This window comes from Canis lupus, chromosome 9, assembly GCF_003254725.2.
Source record: "Canis lupus dingo isolate Sandy chromosome 9, ASM325472v2, whole genome shotgun sequence".
NCBI lineage: Eukaryota > Metazoa > Chordata > Mammalia > Carnivora > Canidae > Canis > Canis lupus.
In genome coordinates this window covers 295,250-309,045 of record NC_064251.1, presented here as the reverse complement: position 1 = coordinate 309,045, position 13,796 = coordinate 295,250, and the positions used below count along the sequence as shown (strand labels likewise).

General features: G+C 53.8%; 1 protein-coding gene and 1 pseudogene across 2 annotated transcripts in view; one reads left to right on the top strand and one right to left on the bottom strand.

The window, feature by feature from the left end:
- The window catches only part of TBCD (tubulin folding cofactor D), a 139,944-nt gene that overhangs the window by 25,410 nt on the left and 100,738 nt on the right, over nucleotides 1–13,796 (top strand). For both annotated transcript variants that reach the window (XM_025468444.3, XM_025468443.3), the window contains 6 exons: nucleotides 999–1,044; nucleotides 1,646–1,778; nucleotides 6,206–6,348; nucleotides 7,577–7,637; nucleotides 8,485–8,559; nucleotides 11,481–11,575. In XM_025468444.3, the coding sequence (XP_025324229.1) occupies nucleotides 999–1,044; nucleotides 1,646–1,778; nucleotides 6,206–6,348; nucleotides 7,577–7,637; nucleotides 8,485–8,559; nucleotides 11,481–11,575 (553 nt within the window). The remainder of the gene's footprint in view (nucleotides 1–998; nucleotides 1,045–1,645; nucleotides 1,779–6,205; nucleotides 6,349–7,576; nucleotides 7,638–8,484; nucleotides 8,560–11,480; nucleotides 11,576–13,796) is intronic.
- Nucleotides 2,558–3,965, bottom strand: LOC112672996 (40S ribosomal protein S12-like; annotated as a pseudogene).

Sequence of the window (13,796 nt, the reverse complement as noted above, 5' to 3'; positions counted from 1 at the left end):
GCTCTGGCCTACAGGGTGGATTTCCTAAGTTGGGGGTTTGTTCTCTGTTGGCTGACAGCCCACCCCGGAGCCTGTGGCTTGTCACCACAGCCATTGTGACGATTCTGTGGGTCCTGATAGGGTGGCACGGGGTAGCCCGTCTGCCCCTTGATGCCGGTGGGGCAGCTCGAAGGGCTGAGCTCGCTGTCCGGATCTGGTGTTGGGGGGCCGGGGAGGCTAGCGCACACGGCTCACGCACCTTCCCATCCGAAACAAGTAGTTCTCACTTTGCAGCTTAAATACCGTTTTGGGAGGAGAGGAAATTCTCTAAGAAAGTCTTAGAAGTGCTCCGTGCTCGAGGCTTGCATGCTGGTGTGAATCAGCCCCCTTTTCTTCCAGACCCGGGAGTGGAGGGTGGAATTCAGGTTGAGCTTCTGGAGCTTGTGAGGGCTGTGAGTCTGGGGGTGGTGCCTGGCTGAGGGAGCGGGCGTGGGAGACAGCTCCCCGGGGCCCACGGGACGAGCAAACGTGTGTCCGAAGCACGGGGAGCCCTTGCTCACTTGCTGACCAGCACGCCTGGCGCTGCAGGAGCGTGTGGTGCACTTACTTCTGAGCCTGAGAGCTGCTGGGCCTGTAGCTTGTGCCCTTTGGCACCTTCACTTATGCACGGGTCGTCAAGGAAAACCCCCTGAGGTCCTCCACTCTCCTCCTTCGGCTGATGCCCTTAATGGCATGTGTCAGTGGTGACACCTTGCCCTCCCTAGGCAGACTGGGCCTTACGGTTGCAGCCCCAGATCACAGTGTCCTTTGGGGACGTGGCCTCTCCTGCCTCTTGTGATCCCTTTATCGTGTATGGGAACTAGTCTTCTGTTATTCTGTGCTATTTAGAGTAAAAATCAGGAAAGATGCAGTGAACTGTTTTGATAATTTATGTTCTGGATTTGTAAATATGTAAATTTATATATATGTTTATATTAAATATGTTTTTTAACACTTAAAAGAATTTTTTTTTCTCTTAGGCGCAAATATTTAAGCATGGAAAGCGTGAGGACTGTTTACCCTACGGTAAGGTCTGTTTGTATCAGGATGTGTTGGCAATGTGAGTCGGCCTGTGTATGATCAACTGTCTCTTTCACATTTTTTTTTTAATTTTATTTATTCATGACGGGGTGGGGGGGCAGAGACACAGGCAGAGGGAGAAGCAGGCTCCATGCAGGGAGCCCAACGTGGGACTCGATCCAGGGTCTCCAAGATCACACCCCGGGCCAAAGGTGGCGCTAAACCGCTGGACCACCGGGGCTGCCCTCTCTTTCACATTTTATCCTGGACATTCAACTGCTGAGCCTCCCAGGTGTCCCTCAACTGTGGTTTTAATGTGGGTGCCAGACACAGATTGTGCAATTTGGGAGATCATATAAGATCCTTCCCCCCAGGTGCCTGGGTGGCTCAGTGGTTGAGTGTCTGCCTTCAGCCCAGGTCATGATCCTGGGGTCCCGGGATCAAGTCCCACGTTGGGCTCCCTGCAGGGAGCCTGCTTCTCCCTTTGCCTGTGTCTCTGTCTCTGTCTCTCTCTCTCTCTTTGTGTCTCTCATGAATAAATAAAATCTTAAAAAAAAAAAAAGATCCTTCCCCCCCCAGTCTGAGCTGAACGTGCTGTTATTTGCAGCTGCCACCGTCCTCAAGTGCCTGGAGGGCTGCAACCTCCCCGACAGCAACCAGACCCTGCTCCGGAAACTTGGAGTGAAGCTCGTGCAGCGGCTGGGACTGACCTTCCTGAAGCCCAGGGTGGCAAAGTGGAGGTCAGTGGGCCAGGCCTGAGTGTCTGTCGGGGAGCTGGTGTGGGATTGCCTGGGTGCAGGTGGCCATGGCAGAGGATGCTGGTTATCCTCTGCTTCCGTTTCATTTTCTGTGTCTCAGTAGTGTTTCTAATTCTGAAGGAAAGGTTTTCCTTTTAGTTTATTTTTTTCCTGTCCCTACATCTTAGGATAATTGAAGCTGGAGTGGTGGTAAGGAAAGTTTGCTTTTGCATTTTATGTGACGTTATTCAGGTGCAATATGACTACCAGTTGGGGCTCACGAAAGGGAAAGCTCCACTAGGGATCACGCTGAGTACAAGCTTCTTTCAAAGAGGAGCAAGCTGTTGCTCCGTGAGGTTGATTCGGAAAGCCAGGCTGTCTCTGCCTGCGGACGGAAAGTGTTTTAACTAATGGTCTGAGGGTAGCCTGCGTTATTTAACAGATTGCTGGGGCATTAGTGGCTCCCACAGACACAGACTTCTCTGCTACGCTTGGAGTACTGTGTTTTTAACGGTCTTTGAATTTTTTTTTTTTTTTAAGATTTTATTTATCCATGAGAGATAGGGAGAGAGAGAGAGAGGCAGAGACACAGGCAGAGGGAGAAGCAGGCTCGATGCAGGGAGCCCGACTTGGGACTCGATCCCAGGACCCTGGGGTCACACCCTGGGCTGAGGGCGGCGCTAAACTACTGAGCCACCCGGCCTGTCCACTCTTTGGGTTTTTTGTTTTGTTTTTTTGTTTTTGTATTTTCATGAGGAACAGGAACCAAGTTCTGTATTGGTTCATTTCTTGTGTTTGAAGCATTCCTCGATGACATCCCTGGCCCGAGACTCCTTGCTGTAGTCCTTAACCATCACACAACTGCAGCCAACCACTTTATCTTCCTTTTCTCTGTTTGACAGAAGCCCATCCATTCCCCTCTTTTCTCATTGTCATCAACCTTAATTAGGTTGACTTGACGCTCAGCACAAAGCGCCTGCACCAGCTCGACACACACCGGCTCCTCACAGTTGATGCAAGCGCACAGAGGTGGGTCGGGCACGTGTCTAAGGCTTTGGCAGCTTTGCAAATTCCCGTGCTAGGCCATTGTGGATGAGGGTGGTCTTCAGCCTCTTGTGAATCAGTATTAATGTTCATTGATTGTCCCCTAGCAGCAGTGCCTTCCTCACTGTTGAGTACATCCGAACCTCTGCCTCCGTGTGACTCGTTGGTGGCAGGGACAGAGCTGAGAGTCTTCCGTTTTATTTCAAGAATTGATATGGGTGGCTTGGGAGGAATTGTTCGGTAAAGTTCGACTCAGCCTTTGGCTCAAATTCCAGCAAATTCCAGAGAAGTGTGTTAATGTTCTAATGATGTTTTACTTAATTAGCCTTGGGGGTCACATAACTCATTCTGTAAGAAGTTGTTTATGAGACTAAGTGTTAGTGGTTAGTTTCCAAAATGCCTTGGAAAATTAATGTTCAGTACTGTTACTAGGATTCTCCAGGGACACAGAGCCAGTAGGGTAAGTGGGCATGTGCGTGCGCTTGCACGACACTTGTGAAGAATTGGCTCATGTGGTTGTGGAGGCTGGCAAGTCCCGAGATCTGCAGGGTGAGTCAGAAAGCTGGAGACCCAGGAGGGCTCATGGTGGCATTTGAATCTAAAGGCAGGAAGAACTCCTTCCCCCGGCGGACGGTTGTCCTCTTTGCTCTGTTCAGGTCTTCCACTGATTGGACAAGGCCCACCCACACTGGGGAGGACCATCTGGTTTATTCAGTCTACCAGTTTAAATGTTCATCTCGCCCAAAAGCACTCAGGCACGCACAGAATAACATTTGGCTGAACATCTGAGTACTCCAGCTCAGTTGACACGTGGAATGAATGATCACAGGGACTGTAAACCTTTATGTGGGAAGGAAAAGAACTCAGCAGCCTAATTATTTGGTTTGCATTTCTGTGTACATTTAATGGAAATCTATCATCTTGCTATTTTTTTCTGTCTCTTCCTTTTTCTTCCATTTTATCTTCTCTGTTATATTTGTGTTTTATCTTCAGTGTCATTCTTCTGTCGGCTGCCTTCTTGACCAGGAGCAAGCCCGTCTGGCAGGCTGCTAACTTGCTGGGGCTGCTCCCTCCTCCTGGGGCCACGTTAGGATGGTCTGTCTTCCGCTCCTCTTCCCCGGAGCACAGCCCTTGCTCCTTCGTCATGCCCCGTCTTCTAGCGTGCCGCTGCCTGGTCTCCCTTGCTGGGCCCACGTGCGGGGACTCTCCAGCCTTACGTGACCTCTGGACTCTGCTTAGCTCTCAGCTTCCTGCCTGCTCTTTCACGGTGCTTCTGGTTCTCGTCCTGCCCTCACACGTCTTAGGGGTCGTCCAAGGGGACTTCTGTGCACAATTGTGGATTTCCTTCTCAGTTTTTCTCCGGCGTCTCTCCCCAGACAGTCACCATCTCTGTGGTTGTGAATTCTTTTCATCACCAGGCAAGACTGCTGCTATGTGCTTGGGCTCTCTTTCCTGTGTTGTGGTTTAGAGAGGACCTTTGGGGAGAAAGTAGGTGAAGGTGGGGTACTCTTGGCACCTCCTGCTGTGAGAAATGGTAGCCTAGCCTTGATTGTCATCTCGTGTGTGCCACTGGCTGGTCTCAACTTCCATCCGGGTTTTGTAGTTGTTGATGGCAGAACGGTAAGCCCGTGGCCGCCTAAGGTCTGTCATCTTTGTAGTTGTGGTTGCTGAGTGTTTGGGTGAGTATGTTCCTGTGAGATACTCAGTGTGCGTACTGATTTGAGAACAGGAGCAAGGGAACGGCCTCGATGGGTCCCATGCAGGCAGGTTATGATTCTGAGGACGCTCCTGTGGTGGCGGGGGATGCTCTACCTGTGTTAGTGATGTGCTGCTACTCCCGTTCTGACACCTGCTCTCAAGTGTGGTTTTTCTCCCCACACCAGCAGATTCCCTGGACGCCAGCTGGGTGTCTCCCTGTTCTCGCCCTGTCTACCCAGAGGTAGTGTCTGATTCCTCAGGTTAAGGGCTCCGTCCCACGAGACTGTCCCGTTCGCCCCCACCTGCATCACTCAGATGCCTGGAGCAGGTCCAGGTTGTCACCTGTGCCTTGACTATAAATTGGGATCCCCACACTTCCCTCCTCGGGCACATTTAACGTGCTAGAGCGGCTCATAGAACTCAGAGAAACATTTTGTTAACTAGAGGACCAGTTTACTCTAAAGGGGTACAGGTCAGGAACAGTCAGGTGGGAGAGAAGCGCAGGTGGGGCGTGGGGGCGGTGTGCCCTGTCCACACACCGCCCTCTCCCTGGGTCTACACACGCTCACCACCCAGGAGCTCTCCAAACCCCGTCCTGCGGGAGTTCTACGGTGGCTTCATTACGGAGGCACGATTGGTTAAACCATCGGCCATTGGCGGTTCATTGAACCTCAGCCCCTGTCCTCTCGGGCTCAGGAGGTGAGAGTCAGGTTCCAGCCCTCAGTCTCTGGTTGGTTCCCACGGTGACCAGTCTGCATCCTTAGGGGCCTGGGAGCTTCCAGGTCCCTTCATTGTCACAAAAGACCCTCCATCCAGAAGGACAAAGACCCCTCATGGATTTCTTATGAAGGACAGAATCCCAGTCGTGTAGCGGTACCCCCAGATTGAGCAGCTTAAAATGGTGCGTGTTTGATGCCCTCATTTCCGTGGATTGGAATCTGGGTGCACCGTAGCTGGGGCCGTGGTCAGGGTGTGTCTCAGGCTTCACCAGGGTGTCCAGTTGGGGGGTGGGGCCCCACCCGCGGGCGCGCATGTCCTGGGGGGCCACATTCCCGCGGCTGTCTGCTGGAGGCCTCCCATAGGTCCTGGCGCATGGGGCACAGCGTGCGGTGCAGCGTGGCGACCGGCCTGTGTTGGCGAAGAGGGGTGGTGAGGCGGAAGCCCCATCTCCCTGAGGCTCCCTGGGAGGGACAGCCCCTCACGGCCGCAGCCTCCTGGCCCGGAGCTGTGGGTCTGGCCGTACCAACGGCAGAGGATGGCACGACGTCACAGTGGGCCGCTGTGGGTGGCTGGTGACTGCTGGGCTGCGGGTGGCGTCAGGTTCCGTGTCCCTGAAGCTGTGCTTGTGCGTGGCTGGGGGTCCGCCCCCGAGGCAGTGGCGTGGACAGCCGGGGCCAGGCCAGCCACGGACACGCCTGTGGCTCAGCGGCCGGAGGGCAGGGCTGCTGGGGCTCGGGCAGGAGCCCTTGTGATCACGTCCGCTGGGTGCGCTCACCCCGGCCTCCGGCGCCACTGCAGGGGCTCGGGCGGGCGCTGTGCTCCGCGCTGGGGGTCCCTGTGGGCAGCCCCGTGGGTGCCTCCCAGGGCTGCGTGGCCGCCTGTCGCACACAGGGAGTCACGGCCCCAGGCCCATGGCTCCCTGGAGGCTCGCTCCTGGCGGCTGCGGCTCAGGCAGCATGTCTTCGCAGGTACCAGCGCGGCTGCCGCTCCCTGGCCGCCAACCTGCAGCCGCGCTTGCAGGGTCCGGAGGGGTCGCAGATGCCCGCGGAGACTGCTGACTGCGACAGCGACGGCGACTATGACGTGCCCGAGGACGTGGAGAGCGTGATAGGTGGGTGGGACCCCCACGGGCCTGGGGGATGCTCCTCCGCGGCTGCGTGCCCTCTCCCCTCTTGTGCCAGCGTCACGTGGCCTTCTGGGACCTTCCGCACCTTTCAAGGAGCTTGTGGCCGTTGGCCTGCAGTCCGGTGTCCCTGTCACTCTGTTCACCGAGCGCTTCCCCGGGGTGAGCCCGCCCCTCCCTTCTAGCTCGGGACCAGGTACCCCGCCCTCCACCATGCCTTCCTGGGTGCAGCCACCACCCCCAGGCCGCCTCCTCCGGGGAGGGAGTGGTGGCTTCCCTGCTGTGTCCCTCCCGCGGCAAACTCGAGCCCTGGGCCCAGGGACCCAAGGACCGTCCCCGTGCTCACACAGAGGGCAGAGCCTCATTGCAGGGGCCCCGACACCCTGCCAGACTCCTCCCACTCGTCCTTGTCGGGTTCCCCCCACCCCCACTGTGGGGTTTCCCACCGTCGTTGAGCTGTACCCCAGCCTCCCTGTCCACGAGGGACAGCTTGCTCCTCCCCCTGGTCCCTCTCACTGTTTCTCACGTCCGTTCTCTTCCCCTTCACAGTGAGCTGCTTCTCAGACTTGTCTACACCTCCTGCTCCCCCCACCCCTGGGGTCCTACGCTGCCCCGGTCACAGTGAACTTGACCCCTGTCCTTCCTACGTGTTTGGTGACCTCGGTCAAGGTCTCCATTGACTGGGGCTTGCCATGCCCTTACCGAGAGGCCTCTGACATCTCCCACTTCCTTCGGGTCTCTTTGTGGCTCTTCCTGGAGTCTGGCCTGTGCCCGAGACCCCAGGAGACCCTCTTTTCTACACCCTCTGGCAGACACTGATCTCTGGGAAGTCTTCCTCAGCGGTGCTTTCTGCCCGGTTCTGTGCTTATGGAAGGGGGTCTACTTTGTAGCAATAATGGCAAGAGTTGCTTTTATTTATTTATTTTATTTTTTAAAAGAGTTCATTAGTTATTCATGAGAGACAGAGACAGAGGTAGCGGGAGAAGCAGGCTCCCTGCAGGGAGCCCGACGTGGGACTCTATCCCGGGACTCCAGGATCACGCCCTGGGCAGAAGGCAGGTGCTAAATCGCTGAGCCACCCGGGCTGCCCCAGAATTAAGATTCTTAATGTAGTTTCCCTCATGGTGCTCTTGAGTGACCGGGGCAATGCAGGACCTGCCTAGGATGGCGGGGAGTGCGTGCGGCTCATGGTCTCGGCCTTCCTGTGTTCTTGCAGAGCAGCTGCTGGTTGGGCTGAAGGACCAGGACACAATCGTGCGGTGGTCTGCGGCCAAAGGGTAGGTGCCCGCCGTCCCCCTGCGGTAGCTGGGCCTGGGGCCGACAGCTTCTACTCGGGGCCTGTGGTCTGTGAGCGCCTCCGTCATTCAGCACTTCATGTGCAGTTGAGAGCTGCGAATGCCTTAGAGGTTTTTCGAAGGTGGAATGGTTTTTTCCTAATAGATGTTTATTACTTTATGTTCTGATTTTAAAGAACATAAGCTACTGGGGAATGAGGCTCCTTCATCATCTGGCCTTTCTGGCCGCGGTGGGCAGGACTGTGGGCATGCCACGTTCACCTTTTTGCCTTGCAAGGGTTCCTTTTCTTGCTCTTCCGTGTCCCGTCAGCAGCCCCTCCCGCCCTGCGCAGGCAGGCACGGCCCCCACGCAGCGAGCAGACACTGGCACGCCCCCTGAATCCGGAGCCGCGGGCGGGCAGTGCTGTTGGTCCTCTGGGAACCAGAGAGGGGCCTTGGCGGAGAAGGCGTTCACTCGGCAGCAGGCAGCCTCTGAGCCCAGAGTCCCATGTGGGCGGAGTGGGCTGGGCCAGGAGGGATGCTGACCCAGTTGGGGTGTCCAGTGTGGATGTGGGGGGCAGCCTCGACGCCGGCACGCTGCTGCCGTATGGGCGCACCTGCCCCATGTCTCCCTCCCTCGGGACGTGCCTGTGTCCGTGTGTTTTTGTCGCTAGGATGGGGCTCCTGCAGGCAGCTGGCCTCGCACTGAGCAGAGCGTGTGCGAGGCTTGCTCTGGGCCTGCCTCTCGTTGCCATTCCCTGGAGGGGGGAAGTTTGTGGGGACGGTTCCTCCTTGATTGTGCCCCTCACGGCGGGGGCGATGCTGACGGAGTGCTGCGTCTCACTTGCAGGATTGGCAGGATGGCTGCGAGGCTTCCCAGAGAGCTGGCGGATGACGTGGTTGGGTCCGTGCTGGATTGTTTCAGGTACGTGAGACTATCAGACGGAGACATGCTTCCGGCTAAAAGCGGTGGCTCTTCTTTCCTTCTAAGACCCTTTTATATCGTCTTTCAGCTGAGCTTGTCGTCAGAGCCTCCAGAGCTTTTTGTTTTCCTTTTGAAGTTAAATTTGAGGACTTTAGTTATTTCTGTTACGTTTCTGTTATCAGTTTTAGATCCCATTACATTTAATGTGGTGCAGCTTCTTGGAGTCTCTGTGACTTTGAGAAACCTTTGGTGGCCCTGCTGCGGCCCCAGGGAGCACCTCCCTTTCCCCGATGCACCACATGGCTCTTTTCTATTTTTTTTTTTTTTAATATTTATTTATTTATTCATTCAGAAAGAAAGAGAGGCAGAGACACAGGCAGAGGGAGAAGCGGGCTCCATGCAGGGAGCCTGACATGGGACTCGATCCGGGGTTTCCAGGGTCAGGCCCTGGGCTGCAGGCGACGCTAAACCACTGAGCCACTGGGGCTGCCCCTGCTTTCTATTCTTCTCTTAGTTTTATCTTTGCTTTTGGTTGGGTAATATTTTAGTTAAAAATTCAAAATGGAAGGAAAGATGCTGAAGTGCCTCTCTCTGACCTGCCCCTGCACACATCGTTCCCTCCTCCTGGTACCCCAGGGGCACCACTTTTCCTGTGTCCTCCAGGGATATTGGGTGCACAGGTGAGTACATCAACGAGAATGTCTTGGCCATCCCTTCTACACTGACTGTTGCTTGTCCTCCACAAGCTCCACTCGGTCACCTCTGAGGTCCTCCTCCTCTGTGCTGTTTACTGCCCCTGGTGGTTTGGGGCTGGGGTCCCTGGGCCCCCCTTCTGGGCCTTTCTCTCCTGAACCTACCCACTCACAGCTCTGCCTCTTGCTGGTCTCCATTCTCCCATGACCCTGTACCCTCCCAGGATTGCCCTGTGCTTGGATCTGCGACAGAACTTGCCCTCTGCCACTTAGCGTGCCCTGGCTCAGCCGATGCAGTGATACAGTGTTGTCACCTTGCATGTTTGTGTTCACGTCTGCTTGTGCGGTTTGGGCCTTGGAGAGAGTGAGTGGGCTGACGCCTGGCCGCAAGCTGGAGGCCGTGCGGGGGAGGCGCTGTTCCTGAGCCCCCCTGGAGGGCAGAGTAGGGGCCAGCAGGGCGTTGGTCTTCCTGGTTTCCCCTCGGGCCACAGGCCTGATGGAATGTTGTGCCCCTTTCCATAGCTGTTGACCAGCAGCAGTGCACACGTTTAGTTCGGAAACGGGCATTGGTGTAACTGGTGATTGTTGTGGTCATAAATGAGTCTTCATAATGCTGATCTTTTGCAAGTGCCTTTAAGACATCAAATCTCAGGGCGCCTGAGTGGCTCAGGGAGTCTGCTTCTCCCTCTGCCTCTCTCTCTGCTTGTACTCGCTCTCTTGCTCGCTCTCAAATAAATAAATCTTTTTTTTTTTTTTTTTTTAATTTATGATAGGCACAGAGAGAGAGAGAGAGAGAGAGAGAGAGGCAGAGACACAGGCAGAGGGAGAAGCAGGCTCCATGTTGGGAGCCTGACGTGGGACTCGATCCCGGGTCTCCAGGATCGCGCCCTGGGCCAAAGGCAGGCGCTAAACCGCTGCGCCACCCAGGGATCCCTCAAATAAATAAATCTTAAAAAATATATCAAATCTTATGAAAAGCATGAAGCATTTTTTTCCATTTAAAATCCTAAAGAACACAAGATGCAGTATTAGATTTTGAAATGGTCAGATGGCCTTTGGGACAGACATTTAAAAAACACTTGGAACTTAAACATTTATAGGTGGAAATAAAAATTGGCATTAGTTGGTGGTGACGCCCACGGGGCAGCACCTCCGTCTGTCTCAGGGAATCCATGTCTGTAGGCCCTGGCACGCAGGAGTGAGCAGATAAGACTACGCTTTCTCCTTTCTGCACGTTCTTTTGCTTGTTGCTAGGAGGGATGCAGTTCAGTTAGTTTTCTTAAACATTTCTTTGCCATCAGAATGATGGATTAATTACTTAAAGATTTTTCTTCATTTATTTATGAGAGATACAGGTAGGGGGAGAGGCAGGCTCCCTGCGGGGAGCCCGATGCAGGACTCGATCCCAGGACCCTGGGGTCACGCCCTGAGCCAGAGGCAAATGCCCTACCGCTGAGCTGCCCAGGCAGCCCAGAATGATGGATTTAGAACAGGAAAGGGCCCTATAATGCCTCCTGCTTTTTGGCGAAGCGTATTTCCATGTTTATATTGGCAGCTGAGTGTAGAACTTTCAGGACAGCCCTTAGCACTCTCAGAACAACTTCTTGCTATTCATGATCCCACGGGTGGACCTGTAAATGTGAGCTTCCAGACCACTTCAGGAAAAATTTTATTAGATATACAGTTTTACTATGACTTGATTAATTGGCAGAATCATTTATTAAAAGTCTGTATCTCAAATAGTGCAAAACCAGTTCTCTCACCAGCATTTCATTCTGACATTTTAATCTCTGCTTTAAGCCAGGGAAGGAGGTCTCCTGCCCTCTCTGCTGATGTAGTCTAGCCTTATTTTGATAGAATCCCTGTGCTGCGAGTCCCCGGGCTTTAGTGCCTGTGGCTAGGGTGAGTTGTTGGGTGTGTAGTCCGCTGGCACATGCTGCTGTGTCAGGAAACCTGTGTGGAGCCTGGGTGTCTCGCGGACGCACACCTGTGGCCTGCTTCCTCGGTTGGCAGCACGTGGGGCCCACCTAGCGCCTGTGCTTGTCATTGGGAGACCTGAAGAGAAGTCCTCGACACAGTGCTTATTTATTTCTTCAGCCGTCTGACTCTGAAAACTCACGAGCAGCTTTCAGTGAGGCTCCCGGGTATAGGACGTGGACCTGCAGTGTGTGTGCACGGCGCGAGAAGCCGGCAGGAGCGGTGCGATCTCAGGCTTTCTGTGTGTCTCAGTTTTCAGGAGACGGACAATGCCTGGCACGGTGGCTGTCTGGCGTTGGCGGAACTGGGCAGAAGAGGCCTGTTGCTCCCTTCTCGACTCGAGGATGGTGAGTATTGCAGACATTTGCTTTGCATCATCAGGATGGTTTGTAGCACGTCGGGTGCTTTACTTCACCCAGTGTCTGCAGCGTGGGCTGCCGTGAGCACACACCCGGCCTCTGCCCTCACTGCCTGGTGCATTTCTGTGCAGGAGAAAGCAAACTAGACCTGTGTCTTTCAACTTGCTTATATCAACCTTTCTGACTTTCCAGCTGTCTCTTCTCCCTGCTGTGAAATTTTAATACCACTGGTACGGTGTGTGTTTGCATTCGGGGAGCCATGAACCATTGTAACGTCTGAGATTTTCTTGTCCCTCAGGACGGGTTTTCACCCCTGTGGGGGTGCTGTTGCCTATTAAGTTGTGTACTGCTGCTGTGTTCGTCACGTGGAGTGACATCATGGTCCCCTGGGAACAAGAGGAGGGGACGGAGGGCCCAAGGAAGCTTGGTAGCGGGCCTGAGCAGGGGTACGGGGGCACAGTGTGGCAGACGCAGAGGGGCCACCGAGCTCCAAGCTGTGTGTGCCAGCTGTTGGGCCGCTGCACGTGGAGGGAGGGTGGGGCTGTGGCCCTATGAAGCCCGGTCTGGCTGATGGGGATCCACTCTGGGTGTGGACAGAAGTGAAGGATACCCGCAAAGGACGGAGAAGGCCCTATCCTGGGCTGTGTCGCCACAGATGCTCTACGCCCTGGGAGTTGGCGTCTGTCCAGGATGAAGATGTCTGTGCAGAGGCGGGTGGGGCCCTGCATTGTGCTCTTAGCGTCTGAGCTGTGGGGTATCAGGAATAACGGCTTTGCCCTTGGCATCGTGAAGCATGAGGAGCCTCTTAGACTGTCAAGATTCTGTTTCCTATTCCTGCTTACTTTTGTGGCAGCTTTACCGAGATAAAGTTTATATACCGTGAAGTCCACCCATTTAGAGTGTACAGTTCAATGGTTTATGTTTACAGGGTTGTGCAACCATCATCATAATCTAATTTCAGAACATTTTTGTTGTTCCACAAAGAAACCCTGTGCTCAGGGGCAGTCACTCCCCCTTTCTCCTTGACACCCACTGCAGACAACCACTGATCTGCTTTCTGTCTCTAAATTTGCCTTTGCGGGTCACTATAAGTGGAATCTATGATAGTGTCTTGTGCCTGACTTCTTTGACTTAGTGTGATGTTTTCGAGGTTCATCCACATTGTAGCACACGACAGTAGTACTTGTTCCTCTTTATGCCTTAATATTCTACTCACTGTCTGGATACACCAGGCCGTTTATCTGTTTATCAGTTGATGGACATTTGGATTTGTCCCTTTTGGATTATGAATAATGCTGCTATGAACATTCGTGTGCAGGTTTTTGTGTGGACGTACGATTCTGGTTCTCTTGGGTATCTATCTAGGAGTGGAGTTGCTGGGTCATGTGGTAACTCTGTCTTTAACTTTTTGAGGAGCTGCCAAATTGTCTTCCAAAATGGTAGTTCCATTTAAATTTCCTCCAACAGCATATGAGGCTTCCACTTTCTCCACATCCTCCCCAACACTTGTTTTTCTCTTAATGGGTGTGATGTGGCATCTCACTTTGGCTCTAATTTGCATTTCCATGATTGGCCAATGATGTTGAGCATCTTTTCATGTGCTTTTTGGCCATTTGGATATTTTTGTTGGAAAATTGTCTGTTCGTATTCTTTGCTCATTTAAAAAACGGGGCTGTCGGGATGCCTGGGTGGCTCAACTGTTTAGCGTCTGCCTTCAGCTCAGGGAGTGATCCTGGGGTCCAGAATCGAGTCTCGCATCGAGCTCCTTGTGGGGAGCCTGCTTCTCCCTCTGCCTATGTTTCTGCCTCTGTCTCTCTCTCTCTCTCATAAGCAAATAAATAAAAATAAAAAATCCTTTTTTAAAAAATTTTATTTATTATTTATGATAGTCACACACAGAGAGAGAGAGAGAGAGAGAGAGAGGCAGAGGGAGAAGCAGGCTCCATGCACCGGGAGCCCAACATGGGATTCGATCCCGGGTCCCCAGGATCGCGCCCTGGGCCAAAGGCAGGCGCCAAACCACTGCGCCACCCAGGGATCCCTAAAAAAATCTTTTTTTTTTTTTTTTTTTAAATTTTTATTTATTTATGATAGTCACAGAGAGAGAGAGAGAGGCAGAGACACAGGCAGAGGGAGAAGCAGGCTCCATGCACCGGGAGCCTGACGTGGGATTCGATCCCGGGTCTCCAGGATCGCGCCCTGGGCCAAA